The 22,512-nt window shown below is 35.0% G+C and overlaps 1 protein-coding gene across 7 annotated transcripts in view; it reads right to left on the reverse strand.

The window, feature by feature from the left end:
- TBCK (TBC1 domain containing kinase) overlaps positions 1-22,512 on the reverse strand; it is a 241,420-nt gene that overhangs the window by 159,681 nt on the left and 59,227 nt on the right. For all 7 annotated transcript variants that reach the window (XR_012434998.1, XR_012434997.1, XM_074040263.1 and 4 more), the window contains 9 exons: positions 17,503-17,644; positions 16,060-16,120; positions 14,565-14,626; positions 13,888-13,949; positions 12,774-12,922; positions 9,918-10,056; positions 8,253-8,352; positions 2,516-2,565; positions 2,150-2,279 (listed from right to left, as the gene is read on the reverse strand). Coding sequence is in view for 5 of the 7 variants with exons in the window: in XM_074040263.1 (XP_073896364.1) it covers positions 2,150-2,279; positions 2,516-2,565; positions 8,253-8,352; positions 9,918-10,056; positions 12,774-12,922; positions 13,888-13,949; positions 14,565-14,626; positions 16,060-16,120; positions 17,503-17,644 (895 nt within the window). In the remaining 2 variants the exon portion in view is untranslated. The remainder of the gene's footprint in view (positions 1-2,149; positions 2,280-2,515; positions 2,566-8,252; positions 8,353-9,917; positions 10,057-12,773; positions 12,923-13,887; positions 13,950-14,564; positions 14,627-16,059; positions 16,121-17,502; positions 17,645-22,512) is intronic.

Raw genomic sequence — 22,512 nt, forward strand, 5'->3', positions numbered from 1 at the left:
CAAAGTCTCAGGATACAAAATTAATGTGCAAAAATCACAAGCATTCTTATACACCAGTAACAGACAAACAGAGAGCCAAATCAGGAATGAACTTCCATTCACAATTGCTTCAAAGAGAATAAAATACCTAGGAATCCAACTTACAAGGGATGTAAAGGACCTCTTCAAGGAGAACTACAAACCACTGCTCAGTGAAATAAAAGAGGACACAAACAAATGGAAGAAAATTCCATGTTCATGGATAGGAAGAATCAATATCGTGAAAATGGCCATACTGCCCAAGGTAATTTATAGATTCAATAGATTCAATGCTATCCCCATCAAACTACCAATGAGTTTCTTCACAGAATTGGAAAAAACTGCTTTAAAGTTCATATGGAACCAAAAAAGAGCCCGCATCTCCAAGACAATCCTAAGTCAAAAGAACAAAGCTGGAGGCATCACGCTACCTGACTTCAAACTATACTACAAGGCTACAGTAACCAAAACAGCATGGTACTGGTACCAAAACAGAGATATAGACCAACGGAATAGAACAGAGTCCTCAGAAATAATACCACACATCTACAGCCATCTGATCTTTGACAAACCTGAGAAAAACAAGAAATGGGGAAAGAATTCCCTATTTAATAAACGGTGCTGGGAAAATTGGCTAGCCATAAGTAGAAAGCTGAAACTGGATCCTTTCCTTACTCCTTACACGAAAATTAATTCACGATGGATTAGACTTAAATGTTAGACCTAAAACCATAAAAACCCTAGAAGAAAACCTAGGTAATACCATTCAGGACATAGGCATGGGCAAGGACTTCATGTCTAAAACACCAAAAGCAACGGCAACAAAAGCCAAAATTGACAAATGGGATCTCATTAAACTAAAGAGCTTCTGCACAGCAAAAGAAACTACCATCAGAGTGAACAGGCAACCTACAGAATGGGAGAAAATTTTTGCAATCTACTCATCTGACAAAGGGCTAATACCCAAAACCTACAAAGAACTCAAACAAATTTACAAGAAAAAAACAAACAACCCCATCAAAAAGTGGGCAAGGGATATGAACTTATATTTCTCAAAAGAAGACATGCATACAGCCAACAGACACATGAAAAAATGCTCATCATCACTGGCCATCAGAGAAATGCAAATCAAAACCACAATGAGATACCATCTCACACTAGTTAGAATGGCAATCATTAAAAAGTCAGGAAACAACAGGTGCTAGAGAGGATGTGGAGAAATAGGAACACTTTTACACTGTTGGTGGGATAGTAAACTGGTTCAACCATTGTGGAAAACAGTACGGCGATTCCTCAAGGATCTAGAACCAGAAGTACCATATGACCCAGCCATCCCATTACTGGGTATATACCCAAAGGATTATAAATCATGCTGCTATAAAGACACATGCACATGTATGTTCATTGTGGCACTATTTACAATAGCAAAGACTTGGAATCAACCCAAATGTCCATCAGTGACAGACTGGATTAAGAAAATCTGGCACATATACACCATGGAATACTATGCAGCCATAAAAAAGGATGAGTTTGTGTCCTTTGTAGGGACATGGATGCAGCTGGAAACCATCGTTCTCAGCAAACTACCACAAGAACAGAAAACCAAATGCCGCGTGTTCTCACTCATAGGTGGGAATTGAACAATGAGATCACCTGGACTCGGGAAGGGGAACATCACACACCAGGGCCTATTATGGGGAGGGGGGAAGGGGGAGGGATTGCACCGGGAGTTATACCGGATGTAAAGGACGAGTTGATGGGTGCTGACGAGGTGATGGGTGTAGCACGCCAACATGGCACAAGTATACATATGTAACAAACCTGCATGTTATGCACATGTACCCTAGAACTTAAAGTATAATAATAATAAAAATAAAATAAAATAAAAAATAAGGACATTAATCCTTTGTCTAACATGATTTTGCATATATTACCACACTTTGTTTTTACTTTCTAATTTTACTTACTAAGAACATGTATCATTTTTAAAATTAAAGAAAGCTAACAGGACAAGATAGGTCATAAAAATTAACCTTCTTATTATTCAAGATTCCCTAAGAATTATCGAAAAAATTAAAAAAAAGAATTCCATATGGGCTATTGTTAACACTTTATACTTTAGAATACATACCTTTAGCAGCCTGTCAAAGAGAATAATTCTATTTAGTTGGTACTCTGTGTCCTTCTCTCTGATGATTAAAGGGAGAGTGGCAGCTGCAGACAACTCATTATTGCTGTTTGAATGAGGTAAATTAGACTGGCTGTAAAAGAGAACAAAAGCAATAAAAAAAAAAAATGGACAAAAGGTACATTTTCTTTTTTCTTCCTAACTCTACCGACAGTGATTTCAGAAAAAGCACAAAATTTTAATAAACCAAAATATCAGGTTATTATTTTCTATTTAGGAAACACATTTCAAAGAAAATGTATAAAATTCTTATAAATCTAATATAAATAGAAAGAAAAATAAATGTAAAATGAGACTATATATACTCACTCATCTTCAAGTAATGGGTAAAATGCTTCTCCACCAACATCTTTCAATCTCTGTGTATTTAAAGACAATATTTATGTATAAAGATATTGGGCAGAAACTTTGATCTGTGTTTAAAAAGACAAGTAATACAACAACTATGAATTTATAAAGTGACCTAGAAAAGTATAAAATAGAATCTAAAAATCAGTTCTTATAAACATGCAAGCATACAATGCCTCTACTGATTAAGGTTTGCCTGTGAAAAACAACTTTTCTTTTTTTTTTTCTTATCTATAGGTATCACTCATAAATGTTAGACACCTATCATGATATATTTTCCAAACACAACTCAGAATTACTAGCACTAGTATAAAACTTAATGAATGGGAAAAAAATTTTAAGTTATATGAAGAAAGATGATTAAAAAGAGGTACTATATAGCCATGTACATATTGAAAGAACAACTTAGATTTATTTTTGTTTTGGTATAATACAAGCTAAGTCAAAAAGAAAGGTACTAGAAAAAGGATTCCAAAACATTTCTCACATCATACTTTGAACATGTATGACTCAAATAGCTAATAAATCAATGGACAGAGTTTACTTAATGATTTTTTTTACAAAGTTATTTTAATAGTTGTTCCAAATAACAACCCTGACAGGATTACAGGTATTCTTCAAAATCAGAAGCAGGAAGGCAGTAGTAAAGTAAAATGTTAATCACATTCTAAGCAAGGTGATTAAAGTTAATGCCATCTTGCCCACTGCTCTGCTGTTCAACTTCCATCTTGAAGGCAGAATGTTTGCTCCTATGGGGATTGACATAGAAGTTCAAGCTGTGTGTGCAGCAAGCACTGATCTTCTGTTGATCAGTCATTGTGCACCCATGTGAGTTATTCCCAGAATTGTTAAAGCTGAAGAAAAATCTTTTACTCAACACTAAGAATTCAGCAAACACTGAATTTACGCCTGGTTCTCCTCTAAAAATTAATGTGCTATACGCTTATCCTATTTCAGTAAACCTTTAGGTATATCTTTCATATATTAAAATTTCAAATAAAGAAATTAAATTTTCCCAAGTGTTACTGCATTATTAATACACATATCTTGTTATTAAAGATTAGTTTTCAGTATCCTGAATGTCATTGATTTTATCTATAAGTATCTTGTCTGTCTTTTCTAAACAAAAATTTTGCACATTAGGAATTTTAAAAGGTGAACGAAAACACTAAAAATTATTTGGTTTCCGTATCATTTTAAGAATCAGAAAATTAATATTTCTTAATAACTACAGAAGAAAAGTATTTTAAATTTCCCAAGCAGAACTGTAAAGGCATTGAGACATTTAGACTTGAAGCCTACATTCATTTAACTTGGATTATATTTAAATTGAAGAAACAAATTAAGAGCAAAACAAAATCAGCTGAAATCAGATATTTTGGATGTAATTTATTGTTTGCTGCATGGTATTGTTAATTATTTTGTTACTTTCCACATTCTTTGTTTCAAAGAGATTATAAATTCAGAGTATTGAGTAGTAATAATTATATATTTTAATTTTCTGTTGATGGCATTACGGTAGACAATGGATTCTAATACTGTCCTACTACATAACATGTAAAATATTAAATGGTTAGCTAAGCTTTAAAACATAAGGAAAATGCTGTGATAACAGATATAAAACCAGGCCTAGAAGAAAGGAGTTAATAACTGCGGTCTAGAGATTTAGACCATAATGGGATAAAGGTTTGGGAACCTGCATAACAGACCTTCAGAATGGAGAAGACCCTTCTAAAGCCACGTAAATAAAAACTAGGGGAATTGCTAGCTTAGACAGAAAACAAGGATAGGTACCTATTTTAGCTTTGGCTATGAATAGTTAAAATTAAAAAGGCTGGGACTTCCACTTTCTTATACAAAATATAAACAGCTTAGAAGGCATCATTCTTCCTCTAACAAGAAAAATGCTGAACAAACTGAAAATCAAGAACTCGTCTCACATCTATCAGAATCAGAGCACTGTGATGTCCTAAAAACTGGAGGGACCCTCGAATACAGGGAATCACAGCTCACCAGGAACAGAGCCACTGCTGGAGCCTGTTAAGATTAATTAAAAGGTATTTATTTATACTTGCAGGCTGAGCACAGACTAATATGAGAGAGAAAAACTTCTAGAGGCCCAGCCTTAGGGAGGCCTTCCTTGCTTCCATGAGATTAACCTCCACAGGTCCCACCAGGTTCTCAGGGTGAAGATCTGAGAAAAATACCCTTGACTTCCTGCAGGGGGAGGTGGAAAGTAACCAACCTGAAATATAGCCAGGGTACTCTGTTTTCCTTAAAAGAGGTCTGCCTTAAAGGGAAACTCTTCTGCCAGGTTCTAACTAACTTGGGTTTTGCAGAAATCTAGCCAACTTGGGAAGGAAATATTCAACTCCAGTCCACTCCAGTCTTTGATGTAGGGGAAAAGAAATACCCAACTCTAGTCCCTCTAGCTTTCCTGTCTCAGCTTGGGGCAGAGGAGTGGGAGAAGCTGAGAAACCTTGTGAAGGTCACAGCCCAGGAATACAGGCTCACTAAAATCTGGGACTTAATCATAAGATTATAAAATACTTCTCCCCTGTACTTTACTACAATATTAATAGGGCTTTTATATAATAAGAGGATTCATTCCTTCATTCAGTTATCATATAGGAAGAAAACATATATCAAATGAAGAGAAGTACAAGAGAGGAAAAAAAAAAAACAGGATAAAGAATACAAGGGATAGGTGTGGCGTTGCTATTTGATAAAGGATGGCCAACAAAAGCCCACCAATAGGTAACGGTTCAGCAGAGAATGGAAAGAAAGGAAATAAAAGCGGCGGAAGAGTGTTAGAGGCACTGGGAAGAGCAAGCTTAAAGGCCTTGAAACATATAACTTTAGAAAATGATTTAAAAACAAAATAAACAGCCTGAGTAAACTTATAACCATTAAGCAGACTGAAGTAATGATTACACCCAGATAGGGATAAGGAGCCATTACAATATGGTTTTAAAGCTAACTCCCATGAAACATTCAAGAAATAGATATATGTAATCATATAAAGTCTTTCAGAGAATAAAAAAAAAAAAAAGGCAACACTCTCCTATTTATCTTATGAGACTAGTACACCCCTGATACCAAACTAGCATGTTGCAGTAAAACAAAAGAAACTCACAGGCCCATCTCAAATAGACACAGAAATGCAAACATTCTAAACAAAATATTAGAAAAATCAAAACACAAATGTATAAAAAAGGAAAAATGAAATCATGATCTGATTGGGTTTATTCCAGAAATATAAACATGGCTCAACATTGAAAAACCCCATCAATATAATTAAATCCATTAACATAATACATAAAAAACCATATGACCATCCCAATAGATACAGTAAAAACACTCAGTGAAATTCAACACCCATTCATAACAAAACGTATAACTTAGAATAGATGTCTACAGCTCAATGCAACAAATATCATACTTAATTATGAAATATAAAAAGCAACCTTTTAAAACCAGAAATGAGACAAGAATGCCCACTATTTGTTTCTATTCAATAGTGTTATAGAGGCTCAGCAAAAATAATTACAAAAGATGAAGTGAGTGAAGTGAATTAAGGTAGTGTTTTTCCCTTCATTTCCAAGAAAACCACAGAGACTCTGTAGAGTCCTATTCTTATTTAAAAAAGAATAAGTTCAGCAACGTTGCCTGACACAAAATCCATATAAAAAAAACCAATTGTGTTACTAATCATGCACAAAATAGTAGTTGACATGGTATTTAAAAAAATATTACTGATGTATTTTTTAAAATAATCTACTGGTATACTTAAGATTTGGTACATTTTACTACATGAAAAAATATTATTGATGTATATTTTAAACTCATCTACTAAGATTTGTACATTTTACTACATGAAAATTTTGCCTAGAAAAGAACCATAAACAAATCTCAAACTCTAATGTGTAAGCTGAATTGTAGTAATGTCTTCATTTTACTTTGAAACACAAGAACGAAAAATATGATGGATTGATGTATGACTAGAAAGATAGACAGACATGTGGTAAAGCATGTAAAATGTTAATTATAGAATCTAGGTCACAGATTAGCAAACTGTTTCTATGCAGGAACATATAACAAATATTTTTAGCTTTGTGGGCCATGTGGTCTCTATTGCAACTACTCAATTTTGCCACTGTAGAACAAAACAGCTATACATAATAGGTCAATGAATAGGTGTAACTTGATTTTGCTAATAGACCATATCAAATGGTTGATCTAGGCGGTAACTTGTTCACTGTAAATGCTTCCCAACTTTTCTGTTTAAAAATTTTTATAACAAAATGTTGGAAAAAATCATACTCATACATATATATACACACACACACATATATATACACACACACACACACACACACATATATATATTCTATTTACAAGAGCAACAATAAATTACCTTAGGAATAAATCTGATAACTGATATACAGACATTAAAAAGAAAATTGTTATATAAAATATGACAAATAAATGACATATTTATTTAGGCATGTTCAAGAAATAAAACCCTACATTTTAAATACATCAATTCTCTACAAATTAACCTATAAATTCAATGCAATGTCAATCAAAACCCTGTAATTTTTTATGAAGGTCTTTAAGATGATAATAAAAATCAGCTAGTAGAGGAAGATGTTAAAGAGCTCCTACTCCATTTTGAGGACAAAAAAACTGAAAGTCTTCCTTTGCTAGATATCAACAGTTCACATAAAACTATAGATTAAGGCAATGTGGTATTTGCTAAAATTAGAAACACAGGCCAACAAATTAGAATACCAAGGCCCAGAGACATATCCATGCACATAGAAAAAGTTGGTATTGCACATCAAAAAAGTGAAGAGAAGACTATTCAATTATATGGTACTGACATAAGGGGTATTTTTTTAATCAATGAAATACGATATTGGATACCTTCCTTACAACTTAATCTAAAATAAATTCTAGGTGGATTAAAGAACTAAATTGGAAACAATTATTTAAAATTTTTAAAAGGAAATATATAAAAACATTATAAAACATACTTATAACCTTGCTATTACTTTAAATAAGTTACAAGAAAAAATATATCAAAATACATTTGACTATAAAAGAAAATACTGATAAAAATTTAGAATTCCATTCAATAAAACAATCAAAAGTTGAAGGAAGAGCTACAGATGAGAATATATTTCCATGACATACAGCTCACAAAGATACGATATCAGGGATATAGTTCTAAAACTCCTCAAATCAATAAGAAATCACTCAAAAGAAAAACTGACAAGAGATATGAACTAGTAATGCATAAAGAGGTAGGCGAAGTGATAAAATATATGAAAAGACTTACAACTGCACTATAATCACGAAATTAAAAATTAGTGTTATAGCAAAATACTTTTCCATATCATTAGATTAACAACTTTTTAAAATTTGATAAAAGAAAGCATTACCAGGTAAATAAAGAAATGAGAACAGTTACCCAATGATGGCGAAAAGATAAACTGATAAAATCATTTTTGTGAACACTCAGGTAATAAAGCTGAAGTTGCACAGATGCAATTTACTCTGGGGCACACATTTTACAGAAGCTCTCCCATATTTTGTGAAATCAAGGAGGCATACACAATATCTTGTGTATCTGTAAGGTTTTAATTAAAGAAAAAAAAAAACTAAAGCAGAACTGTCAAAATATCATTCTTACATTTCTTAGCTGGCATAATGATAATGTCACAGTGGTATCATCTAAAAGTGAGCTTCTATCTCGATCTTGTCCAAAGCTTTCGCCATCCTCAAAGAGAAAACTGAAAAGAAATTTTTAAAAATAATATGCACACAAAATCCAGTTTATTGTTTCTTCTAGAAAGCAAAGTTTATTCTAAGTCATCAATCCCTTCATTAAAAAAGAACTAAACTTTCGACTGGATGTTTAATAAAACAATGTATTGAGATTTCTTCAAACAAGTCTCGTTTTTAAATAACTCTTGCGTTGGTATGAATATAAGAAAATTTCAGAAAAACAAAAGTGTCATTTACAACCCTTTGTTCATGCAGTTTCAATGCTAACAGTACTCTCCTGACATTAGCCCAATGTTTTCCCAAGAAACTTTATACGAGTGGAAAAAGACAAAGGGAAGAAGAAAGAAAAAAGCATATTGGATAGTAACCTCATAGAAGAAAGGATATTAAATAATAAATGAGTAAAATTTGTTTACAATTTCAATAAATTACTTTTAAGAATCTATATGCCCTTTAAACTATTTCTTCTTACTATTTCTGTAATCTTACTTCTTACTTTCTACTTAATTCAATGTATAAGTGGTATACTCAAAGTTAACATGTAAAAATCAGATTAAAAGAGAAAAAAAAATAAACTAGTCAATCCAAACAATACAGAAGTTTGAAAAGAAAAAAATGATGAGCAGATTACTTCTACAGTTGCCTATAATGATCAAATCTAAGTCTTGAAATCTAAAAATTAAAATTTTATTTTATTTTATTTTGAGACAGGGTCTCTCATTTGCTCAGGCTAAAGTGCAGTAGCATGATCTCGGCTCACTGCAGCCTCAACTTCTCTGGGCTCAGGTGATTCTCCCACCCGCAGCTGCCTGAGTAGCTCGGACTATAGGCACACAACACCATGTCCAGCTAATTTTTTTCTTTGTAGAGGCAGGGTTTTGCCATGTTGCCCAGGCTGATCTCAAACTCCTAGGCTCACTCAATCCACCTGCCTTGCCTCTCAAAGCCTAAAATTAAAAATTTAAAGTATTAGTAGAAGCTCAAGAAATTTAGGTTCATATTTTTATGAACAAACATGAATAGCAATGTTAATGACAATCTTAGCCCCAAGGTTGTAGAGGTATTTAACTTGGAGTCTAACTTACAGCATGATACCTTCTTATACAGTTTTGCAGATGTTTTTGCAACACACTAGCACAGTAATGATCTCTAGGACATGCAGTGAGACCACACAGTTCATTTACATTTACAAGTATATTTGCAAAAAGAACATAGTTGTTTTTAGTAGGCAAACTAACTAGTTTTTAGTTAACTCTCTTAAATATTCTATTGTGACTTGTGTATTTTTCATTAACATCAATTATTGCAAGATATTCCATAGTATTAACTTCACTTCAAATAGGTCACAAAGCAAATCACAGATCAAAGACAAGTGATGGGAACTGCAATTAGAAACTCTGGCCAGTCAAACAAGGTGTTGATTTCAATTGCTTCCAATAATCACTTAGTTGGGATGTCTACCAAAAAAAATGTTAAAAACAACCAATTTTCTTTTTTTTATTACCATATAAGTATAATTATTATCGTTTATTTATTTATTTAAATTTACAAGAGAAGTTTCTTTCCTTACTTGGGGAGTGTGCAGATAGGTGGTTTGGATCGAATGATCTCCTTGTTGACAAGCTCTTTCTCCAAGTCACCTCCAGCCAAACACCAAAGGTAATAAACTTCTTCAATAGATCTTTCTGACAGGTAATCATTATTTATATCTATTAAAAGCAAATTTAAGGAATCACTGTATTACATTTTCTACCTTTATTAAAAGTCAACAGGCAGTAATAGCTGCCATTCTAAAAAAAAAAATAAACACTGAAGAACAGACTTCCAGTTTCCAGTTAGTAGTAAGGAGGCTGAAATTTGCTACTCCATCCTAACAACAAATAAAAAGCTGAACAGACTGAAAAATCAACCATTCTTTGATCTGTAAGAGAGGTGAGGACATAGGGCAAACTTCTGTCCTCAGGACTGGAGACAGACAGCAGAATACAGGGAGTTACAGCATTCTGGAACAGACATTCATGAGTAGTGCCTCAGGAACCAGTGCCAAGTTTGGAAAACCTAAACTGTAATTGACAAATTACTGGAGCTCAGTGTGGACAACTCTGAGAGTCAAAAACTCCAGGGGGAGCCAGTCATAAGGGATACCCGCACACTTTTGTGAGTCTGGAGATTGACACGGTTCTCACAGTAAATATTGGAGGAAAATGCCCTTATGTTTCCAGTAGTGGCAGAGGAAATGGAACCATTCTGAAATACGATGAGCACTGTTCTTAACAAGGTCAGCCTTCAGGATAAACCGGTTAGTCAGAGCCTAACTGACCTGGAGAGGGGAAATACCAAAGTGCAGCCAGCTCTAGCTTTCTATGTGGTGGTTAAGGTGTGGGGAACAGAAGCATTCTGTAGTAAGTCCTATGATTAGGTCTCAATCTTTAAGTGAGCCAGTGACTCTAGACAAAGTGTTTCCTTGCCCTTAAGGAGTGGCTAGAATGAGCTGGAGCTTGGTGTTTCCTTTCTCCTACCTGGGGGTATGCCATGACTGGCAGATTCTGATTTAATTTTTGTAATAATTTGAATGCTCCTAGCTGAAAATAATATACTACTAAAAGTGGCTTATATAATAAAGACATTTATTCATCTCTCCTAATAAAATCATAGGTATAGGAGGGGCCTATGCTTATCAAAATTCTAGACCATTTCCTGCATTAAGAAGAGAAGAAAGTGGTGAACTTATGCTGCAGTACTTTCTTGACAAGAAAATTTGTTTTTTCCCTACAAGTAGCCCTTATGCCCAGTACTTTCATTTAGATCCAATTAGCCAACTCTAGTTCACAAACTTACTGCCCATAGAAAAAAAACCTGGAATTTTCACTCTTTATAATGAATACATAGTATTGGAAATTTTACACTCTATATTGGAAAAGGAATAAGGGTAGAAAATAGCACATGGGGAGGCAACCAACACAAATTGTTCCTTCCCTCCTATTTCAAGGCAATGGCTGGCTGCCTTTTCTGAAGTCTTCCTTGATGTCCCAGACAGAAATACACAATTAGGTGCTCCTGCTATGCTGCCATTGTGCTATATTCATATTGACCTTCATTTATAACAGTGATTGTATAACTAAATGTCTGTCTGCCTTCCCCTTTTGCATGAATGTTACTTAAAGATACAGTATGTGGGCCGGGCGCGATGGTTCAAGACTGTAATCCCAGCACTTTGGGAGGCCGAGACGGGCGGATCACAAGGTCAGGAGATCGAGACCATCCTGGCTAACATGGTGAAAGCCCGTCTCTACTTAAAAATACAAAAAAAACCTAGCCAGGCGAGTGGCGGGCACCTGTAGTCCCAGCTACTCGGGAGGCTGAGGCAGGAGAATGGCGTAAACCCGGGAGGTGGCACTTGCAGTCAGCTGAGATCTGGCCACTGCACTCCAGCCTGGGCGACAGAGCCAGACTCAGTCTCAAAACAAACAAACAAACAAACAAAAAAGATACAGTATGTGACACATAAAGGAACTCAATAAATGTTTAATTGAATGAATGTTTAGTAACCATTTTCTGCCATGACTTAAGTCATAAAAACTTTTCAGAATAAAGGTAACTTACTCGTGTCACTAAACCTTACGTTCCAAGAGCTGTAATCTTCACACAAGAATTGAAAGTCTAAAAGCTGATATTCTCTTCAACATGCAGAACATAATGGTATGTAATTCTTATCAATAATATTATTTTTAGAGATCAGTTATAAATAAATTATATAGAATATCAGTAACTTAAATATAAAGGATAAACTGTTAGCTCAAATGTATGTTTGTTTATGTGTATTCTAGCCACTCCTTAAGGGCAAGGAAGCACTAGTCTAAAGGCTAGAGGCACAGGCTCACTTAAAGATTCAGAACTAATCACAGGATTGACTATAGAATGCTTCTGTTAACCTTAAACACCACACAGAAGGCTAGAGTTAGCTGCAATTTGCTATTTCCCCTCACCAGTTCAGTTAGGCTCTGATAATTATCCAAGCAAGTTAGGCTCTGATATTATCCAAGCAAGTTAGGCTCTGACTACTATATACATATATATTTGTGTGTGTGTGTGTATGTGTGTGTATACTTTGTTTTTTGTTGTTGTTGTTTTGTCTTTTTTTTTTTTTTTTTTTTTTTGTAGAGACAGGATATCTCTACATTGACCAGGCTGGTCTCAAACACCTGGCCTCAAGCAATCCTCCCTCTTTGACCTCCCAAAGTGCTGGGATTACAAGCATAAGCCACCACACCCAGTCAGTCAGTTATATTTTAATCACTTCCAGAATTGTCTCTTAATTCCCATGATTCCACTAATATATATTGTTGATAAATTCAAAACTGAAAGTAGGATAAGGAAACTTCCTTTAAAAACAAGGCTCATTTTCTATGCTTTAATTTATCATTACCTTTACACAACTGACTGATATCCTCAGGCAGAGTTAAATCAGCACATCTCAGAGAAGATGAAAACAGACTGGCAGGTTTCGTAAATGGGGTATATAAAGGTGACACCTCACTGAACACTTTGTCCTTCATTAATTCACTTGGGGTTGGCCTTGAGAACATTTAAAATACAGAGCATGAACGAAAGTCATAAAAAATTTCCTAAAATAATGGCATACATTCAAGAGACTGGTTGAAAGTCTTAAACACCTCATTAGCACAGAAAATAATACAGCTTTCCTTTGCAGAGTCTAGATGCATACTTTTATATTACAATCAAATAACTGCGAGTAAATACTGATTTTTTTTTACTTATGTTGTACTTTACCTCATGATGTATCAAAAATATCATTCCATAAAAGCTTTTGCATTGTTTACTTTTAGCCTGACTAGCATTCACCTGCTTTACTGAATATCTTAATTAAATAATAAATATGCAAGCTATTATAATAATACCTTTTGGCTTTTCTTCCTGTCCCTTAATGTGGTACATCCACACAAAACTACTATTTCTCTCTAACATGTCTTGATAAAGTTGTTTTTCTAAAGACAAATTTGTATACACTATTTTCAAACATTATATACTAAAGGAGTTTAGGGATAGCTGTATGACTAGTAGTGACATCATCAAGTCAAAGTCAATTAATGAAACTTCTAAGAAATCCTTTTTTATTATCAACAGTTGTTAGTTTATCACACCACCTATCCAAGTTCACTGCTATAACACATATTGATAACAAACTTTTATTCTCATTTCACTGATGTTATTATTGGGTCTAGGAATACCTACATTCCACAGTCTTAGTTGATATTCTACTTAAAAGCTTGGAAATGAACTAGTAACTTCTTTAGTATATGTCAGTTTTCTGACCATAGTTTAACTTTAATTACTTTTTCATTTATTCACAAAAAACGAAAGCTTACATCATTCATGGTTATGATACTGATGTCAATTATATACTACTACATATGTACATTCTCTTTATTTAATCCATTATATTAAAATGAATATGAAAAAAATCAATTGCTTATGTGTAAAGGATCTCAATGTAATCCCAATCTCTAAATAATATCAACCTCTTAGAAGGATGGAAGGTGAGGCACTTCTTTAAAAGATCTATCACAGTTTCAGGAAGCTCCTGGTAAATAAAGAGAGAAAATAATTAATTAAAATGATCAATTTTAGAAATATACTTTATTCAAACGTTTGCTAAGCTAGAAGGTTTTGATATGTTAAAAGTTTTTTATTTGTACTTTATACAAATTTTGTCACTGTGAAAAAGCAAATACTTAAAGAGAAATAAGCATTGCTTTAAAATAGCTTCCAAGTGGATCCCAAGTGCGTAAAATAAATTTTCATGAACAGATTGCTATGATTTGAATGTGTCCCCTCCAAAGTTCAGGCTTAATGAACTTTGAAACTTAATGGCCAATGTGATGATATTAAGAGGTGAGGCCTTTAAGAAGTGATTAGGTCACAAGGGCTCTTCCCCTGGTGAATGGCATTAAGAGGCTTATAAAGGTGAGACTTCACATAGCAATTGCCTAGCTTGCCCTTCCACCTTGTGAGGACAGTGTTTCTCTCTCAGAAGACTGCAGCCCTCACCAGAAAACCAAACATACTGGTGCCTTGAACTTGGACTTCCTAGTTTCAATAACTGTGGAAAAATAAATTTTTGTCTTTATAAGTTACCCAATATCAGGTATTTTTTTATAGCAGCAAAAATGGACTAAGACCCAGATTAATGACAAACCTTTATAATGTCCAAACAACCATGCTCTTCAGCCAGAACTATTAAAGTGTCATCTACACAGTCTATAAAACAGAAAAACTATATGAATAAATGCTACTTTTCTAATCTATCCAACAAATCAGAAAATAAACTGATCAAAAATGTTTTAATGCAGTAGTGCAGTTTTGGAACTTAAAATACTGAAAACTTTATCATTTTGTTAAATTTCTTTACAAGTTTTGATAAAAATGAAAAGCTTCAGACAAATACTAATTGAATAACTGACACTGAAAGATATCAGCTTAAAACAGTTTGATAAAGGAGCAATTCCTTTACAAGGAAGGTAAAGATACTTTAGCTCTCTCTGTCTCTCTCTAAATATATACATGTGGACACACATAGTTGACCCTTGAACAACATGGGTTTAGACTGCATAGGGCCACTTATCTGTGGATTGTTTCCAACCAAACATGGGTTGAAAATACAGTATTTGTGGATGCGAAATCTGCATGTATGGAGGACCGACTTTTCATACACATGGGTTCTGTGGGGCCGACTGTGGAACTTCAGTACACATGGATTTTGGTACATGTGGGGGTGCTAGAACCAATCCTCTTCAAGAAATGACTGTACATAAACAGCACTTTTTAAGAAGGCTTTGTAGATTTGTTTTTATGATTACAAGACTAATTTATTTTTATTATACATAATTTGGAAAATGTACTTACATTGATTTGGGAATTTAAAGTATAAGTTTAGATTACAGACCATATTTAAGAATCTCCAAGGCTTCTTAATAGCTGTAGTATCAATCTTTGTAATTAAATGTGGTAAATCTGGTAAAACTTTTGCAAATTTATTTATAACATTATTATTTAATGTTCGCTAATACTTTTCTGTACATATTCTTATTTGTAAATCTTTTTAACTTGGATACTAATCTGTCACTCTTTTGCATAAAGTGTTCTATCACTGTTTTTCTCTCCTTAATTACCAAATGTGCTTAATTAATTCCACTCTAAAGTAGATTACATAAATTTTTATTAATTTGAATTATACATGTTTGGATCCACACACATGAAAATTTGTATGAGCTTTTTATATGGAAAAAATCAATATTCTTCTTGAGTTGTTATTTGTGCATGATTCATCAAATAGAAAGATAGCCCAAAAGTTAAGATACATTGTCTGAAGGTAAACTGCTACAGAAATACAATTTTATATTCTCATATTTTGATTTCACAAGTTAATTTACTTGGCTAGATCATAAAGCTAAGATTATTTCCATCTAGGTTAAAATTCCTCATAGAATAAAGACATTTCTGCTATAATGTTTTAGAAGGGACCTCATATGCTGTTCTGCTGATCATTACCACTGATCATTAGCAACTTGAGTAAAAGGGGTATATTTCAGTGTCCTCACTATTTCAAAAGAACATATCCTCAATGTGCACGATTACTAACAGTTACTAAGTTATATTTATATCTGAAAGATAAGCAATTATATGACACTTACCCAAAGTAAGCAAAAATTTTAGTCTTTCAGAAATATCCAAGCTCTGAAATAATTTTCTTCCCTAAATAAAATGAGAAAAGAAATTTGTGTTAATATTTACACGTTTCTTCTAGGAAGGTATTTTTCTCCCCTTATAGCTGAAACTGATTTTATCAGGCATCTCCATTTATCTCCAAAAGTTTTATTGGATTTTTAAAGTCAGCTCCACTAAAGAAAAATTACAGGTGAAATAACATTTTAGAAAGTGTTGCATAATATGTATCATTTAAACATTTCATACATCTAAGGGTCATTATATTCTAGTTTGATGTAAGCATTGTTCACTTTTGAGATCAACACATACCTGGATATCTAGAGGTATTCCAGGCCACGTGGAGTCTTACTTTATTGAGAGCAAGATGTCCCCTGGGTAAGACTGATTATACCCTTTCATCTACCAGGCTAATTCTTACTTAAATATTATGATCCAGGTAGCTTGTTTCTCCATTAAAAAATTTCATAACACTCTCTTACCACAATAACTTCACACAGCCATCTTTCATGCTCCTACAGCACCTGGTATATTTTAAGATGCACACATTATATTTTAATTATTTCCTTATTAGTCTGCCTCAGGAGGCTCCTTGATATAAGGTCTGGAGTTAAACACTTATGCCTTCAGCATTTATGAGTTGAGCAGTGAATGTGTGCCAAATTGGACTCTCCCACCACCAAATAGTTACATAAATTGGGCAAACTACTTAACCAACTGAAGTCTCACTTTTCTCATCTGTAAAATTAAAATATTAACTGTATATATACCACAGGTTATGGTGAGGGTTACATAACGCAGAATGCTTCATTAATGTTGGCTATAATTATATTCCTCTTATCATAAACAAATTAAGCTTATATGATCATTTAAATAAACTTAGAAGGAAAAGGCTTAAGATTATCTGGTGTTTATAGAAAAAAGAGAGATGCTTTGATTTTTTTTTAATAGAGAAGAAAAAATGTTCTTAAACATTTATCAAATCAGAACTACAGGTAGAGATCATTGAAAAAAACTGCTATTCTTCTCAATCTTACATTATTGTCATATCAATCTTCCAAAAACATGGTTTTGACTTCAATATCTTGTTAAACTTTTAATGGTACTCCATATATCTTATATAACTTAATATAAACATCTTAACTTTGTAAAAATATACACATTACAGAGATTCCAAAATAATACACATCTGGTAACATTTACATTCACACTTAGTAAAAGTATGTTTCTAGAGATGCCAAAAAATATATGAAATTAATTATCAAACATGATTAAGCCAAATTAAGCCTTTTCTCCTCATATGTAATCAATTTGTACAGCAAAAACATATTATTATTAACTTTCCTCTCCAAAAGATTATTCCAATAAATGCACAATTTCTTTTTATTATATTAATATTTCTTTATACATACCACACAAAGCTCAAATAAAATGATTCCAAGAGACCATACATCTGATTTGGGGCCAGAAGGCAATGGTTTTTTACTTGGCATGTGATCAGTGGTTTTGAAAATTCCCTGTGCAATTACCTCAGGGGCCAAGTATGAGGGATACCTGTAATGACACATTAAAATAATGAATAATTACAACACGGAAAGAAGCAATAGTACATTTTTACAATCAGTGTGGTAAGATCTATGTAAAAGTCCCATGCAATTAAATTAACAACTGTTGCTAGAAAGCATTCTAAACTAACCATTATAATACAGACCTTCAATGTCAAGGAATCAAGAGTAAATATACACAAGTCTCAAACAGTTTTAAAACCCTCATGTTTCCCTCCAGCATTAACTCCTTTATTTGCTTCTCTCTGGTTTCCAAGTGTTTTTCCTTCCCTCTTATTGCCTATCTTCCCTTAATACTGAATTACTATTTAAAGCTCATTTTATCTCTTAAAAAAGTATTTATTATTTTTAGTAGTAAGAATGTTAATGCTATAAAAAGATATAAATTGAAAAGTAAAACTCCTATCTCTATACCCCTGTCACCCTGACATATTTATGTATATATAACTTTGTCCACTCATCACCTCTGCCCCACATGGTAAAACACTATACATATTGCTATGTACCCTTTTTCCACTTAAAGTATATTTTAGAGATTGTTCTTTAAAAACACAAGTATAGAGTTTTCTCATTCTTTTTGAAAACTGCCAATAATTTCATTGATGCTCTTAATTTGACAAAACAAAAACGTTTTGGAACTTCCATTATTTTGCTATTACCAATAATGAGATGAATATATTATGACTATTACATATCCCACAAGTATATGCATATGAATGACAGATATATTCTTAGAAGTGGCACTCCAAGATCATATGGTATGTGCATTTTAAATTTTGACTTATCACACCAAGTTGCCCTTTGGAGAGGTTATATTGCTTTATATTGTCATAAGTAATACATGACAGTGCCTATTTCCTCACAACTTCACTGACATAAAAGGCTTTTGAAAACTGGTTTAGCAAATATTGAATAAATGCAAAACACTGCCTCTTAAATATGGATAAGGTATAAAGAAGAAAGCTTCAATGAACACCCATGTACCAAGAAGCAGTTTAAGTGAAGAACATAAAATTATCACTGAAAGTCCCTTTGTGCTTCTCCCTGATTGTATCTCCATTCCTGTTCCTCCAGAGGAGAAGATACCTGGAATTTTTGTGTTTGTCATTCTCTTCCATTTCCTGATGGTTTTACCATGTTTGTATCCCTAAAAAATGTACTGTTTAGTCAAGCATATCTCTGAACTTTATAACACTGGAATTAGGATGACTGTATTCTTTTGCTTTTTCAATCAAGATTATCTATATTGTTGCATGAAGCTGTATCCATTAAATTCTTTTTTCTATTATACGAATATATCATAATTTATACATTCAAATAGCAATGGCATTTAAGCTGTTTCCTGCTTTTTATTATTAATATTATGAACAACATTGCACAGAATGCCATGTATGGTATACATCTGCAAAAGGTTCCCAATGTTAACAACCTAGAACCAAACTTCTAAGCCATAGGATATGTGCACTTTCTACTTCATTAAACAATGCCAAATGTTTTTCAAAAGGAGTTATACCAATCTATACACTTGCCAGCAGTGAATGACTATTCCTATTGTTTTACTTCTTCACCAACACTTGATATTTGACAGACTTTTTAATGTTTAACAATCTGGTATAAAAATCTATTGTGGTTTTACTTTGCATTTCCTTGAAAATTAATGACATTGAGGCAAATGTTCACATGTTTATTAGTCATTTGGGTTTATTATTGTGTGATATGCCCATTCAAGTCTTTTGCTTATTTCTCTAGTTATTTTGGGGTCCCCAAGACCACTCTCATGTTTAAAAATTCACTAGAAAGACTTACAAGACTTAGCAAGTAAGTCTTGTAAGATTTATTACAGTGACACAGTAAGGGCATAGCTGAATCACAAGGGACAAAGACAGAGAGGGAGTCTCAAGGAACCTATATAGAGGCTTCCTTATGCTCTCTCCCTCCTATCAGGGATCACATAGAATACATTCTTCTTCCAGCAACAAAAATGTAGCACCATGTATGTGATGTATCTTTAGTTTTCTTTTCTTTCTTTTTTTTTTTGAACTTCTTTCCAATCTTGAAGAACAAATGTTATGTGATGTTTCTGGCCAGAGAAGCCCATTGAAAATCCAAGGATTTTATTTGGGACTTGTCACACAGGCACTCTCTGCCTGGCATGTACAAAAATTTAAGAACTCAAGAAGGAAAGCAAGTGTTCAGCATAAACCACTTTGGTTGTTTACAAGCACAGTAAACTAGCCTCAGCAGTTAGGGATCCATGGGAACATTTCTGCAATCCAAGTTTCAAGGCAACAGCCAAGGGCAAACATTGCTAGCAGGACTTAGTTTCTAAGGATAGCAGTCTTAGGCTTTCTATGATAATCTTTTACTGCACATTTTTTCTTTAATTCCAGACACTAATGTCTTCTTCAGTAATTACGACTCGAAATATTTTCTACCACTTTGTGGTTTTGTCTTTTCTTTCTCTTTATGGTATCTGTTTATGAATAAGAAGTTCTTATCTTTCAGGTGAATTAAACTTTTTTCCTTATACTTAATGATTTTGTCAAAATAATCTGTTAATTTTCTCAAAGTTTCAGTTTAGCCTTTTATATTTAAGTTTCTTGATCCATCTAGAATTCATTTTTCATATGATGTCAGACAAAGTACAACTTATTTTCCTACATAAATAAGCAATTGAGCCCTGTTCCCTTTATTGAAACCTCTTTCTCCCCAACTAGTCTGCAGTGCCAGCTGTATACTAAATCAAATCTCCACACGTACAGAGATTTGTTTCTTGGCTCCTTCATCTGTTCATTTGGTCAATTTGCCTAAGAGTATACTATTACACTATTTTAAATAAAATATTTTCATATAAAATGTATTTTATTAAACAATTACTGATAATTGTTAAGACCTCTCAAAACATACGTACCTTTTAGCTTCTCTTTGGGAAAATGTGGGCTCTTTGTGGGTGTTTGTTCTTCTCTATATACATTTTAAAACTATCTTGCCAAGTATTTTCTCTTTCACATACAGTTGAATTTTTATTGAAAATAGATAAGATATAAAGACAGGTTGTAGAGAACTAACATCTTAACAATACTGACCTAACAATCTATAAACATGGTATCTCCATATTTATTTATGTCTTCTTTAATGTCTCTCAAAAAGATTTATATTTTTTCCATAAAGGAACATATACTATCACGGGATTTTGTGGTGTCACTTTGTCAGGTGGAAACTTCTGTAGCCAGTGGTGCCTTTGCCTGAGTTTTGCTTGGACCCACTGGGCTCGTTCCATCCACTTGGACTGGCAGGCTGTGCTCAGCTTGTGCTACTGGCCTGGATGCCATGCTGGCCAAGGGAGAGCCAGGCATGGAGTGGCAAGGGGTTATGAGTGAGTGTGGGGTCTGGTCACCATGCACAGCCAGGCATACTGGCTATGGCACAGCGGGCAGGTCCAGGTGCTCACACGGCGCTGGCTCCCTGCAAGGCTGTGGTTGGACCACGTGTGTTGCAAGCAGCTTCCATGGCTGGCACCAGGGAACATGGTTGTGCACGGAAACTTGGAGATGTCAGGAACTGCAGAGCCCCAAAGAGAGTGTTACAGCCCTGGCTCAGAAAGTTCCTAGGTCTGGGATCCCCAAAGGGCTGCAGCTCCTCTCTCCTTCTGTCTTCTTTCCTTGCCACCTGCATTGTGGCAGGCAAGGGGTTGTTTCAGCCCTGTTTGTTATAGCTGTTTTAGCTCTGCCATTTGGCAGGTCCCAAATTCTTGTCCTGCATCCAGAAATAAGGTACACGGACAAGTGGAGGGTGAGCAAGCTGAAGAGATTTATCCAGCTATAGAACACCTAAGGAGACCCACAGTGGGTACTTCCTCTCCACAGGCAGGGTGTCCCAATGAGTGTTCAGCACTCAGCTGAGAGGAGACCCTAGGGTGGATAGCTTCTCCCCTCAGGTGGGGTGTCCCTATGAGTGTTCAGCCCTCAGCAGAGAGAAGACCCTGGGGTGGGTAGTTGCTCTCTGCAGCTGGCCATCCATCATCTGCTCAAGTCTGGCTGAGTCCAGGGTTGTTATGGTCCTCAGAGGGAAGAAGTGCACATCCATTGGTCCATGGGCGGCCATGGGTGGGCCCAGAAAAAGCACCACAAGTTCCCACTCAGGTCCACGGGACTGGCAGCCCGTCTCCCAGGCTTCAGTCCCTCAACGGCTTGAAGGCAGGGCTTCACCAGGGACCTGCCCCCTTCTACCCAGGAACCTGTCTGACTCCTGTCGCTCTTCATGGTACCCAGGCTATTTGTGCCAAGAAGCGCCTGCAGGCCAGCGCTGAGCTGCCCTCAGCCCCCCTTCAGACTCTCTCCCTCGCCTGTTGGTGTCCAAAGTCCACAGGGGGTCAAGGCAGCAGGGGGCTGGAGTGTCAGTGCTGCCTCAAGTGTGCACACACCCAGCCGGGGTCCAACAGCACCTGGGCTTGGCCCCGACCTCCCTCCAAGATCAGAGTGGGTACAGGGAGGAGGGAGGGGTCAGGCAGTGGGAATAGACATTTCTGAGCCTGCAGCTGCACCTGGGAGAGCAGGGCTCCTGTCTGCTTCCAGCCCCCAAGAGCACTGGGAAGCCCAGGTCTGCAGCACCAACTTGGGCAGCTGCAGCTGTGCCCGGGAAGGTGGGGCTCCTGTCTGCTCCTGGCCCCTATAGGCTCTGTGAAGAGACAGCCCCAGCAACACCTCCCCCACTGCAGCCGGCATCGTGGTAGTGCCCATTCCACACAGGCCGCCACTGCCATCAATACCTGATTTGATTCTATAAAGTACTCATTTTGCCTGTTCTATATCTTATAAAAGCTATACATGGTATGATGCTATACATGTTTGTTTTATA

Source organism: Macaca fascicularis, chromosome 5 (assembly GCF_037993035.2).
Source record: "Macaca fascicularis isolate 582-1 chromosome 5, T2T-MFA8v1.1".
Taxonomy (NCBI): Eukaryota; Metazoa; Chordata; class Mammalia; order Primates; family Cercopithecidae; genus Macaca; species Macaca fascicularis.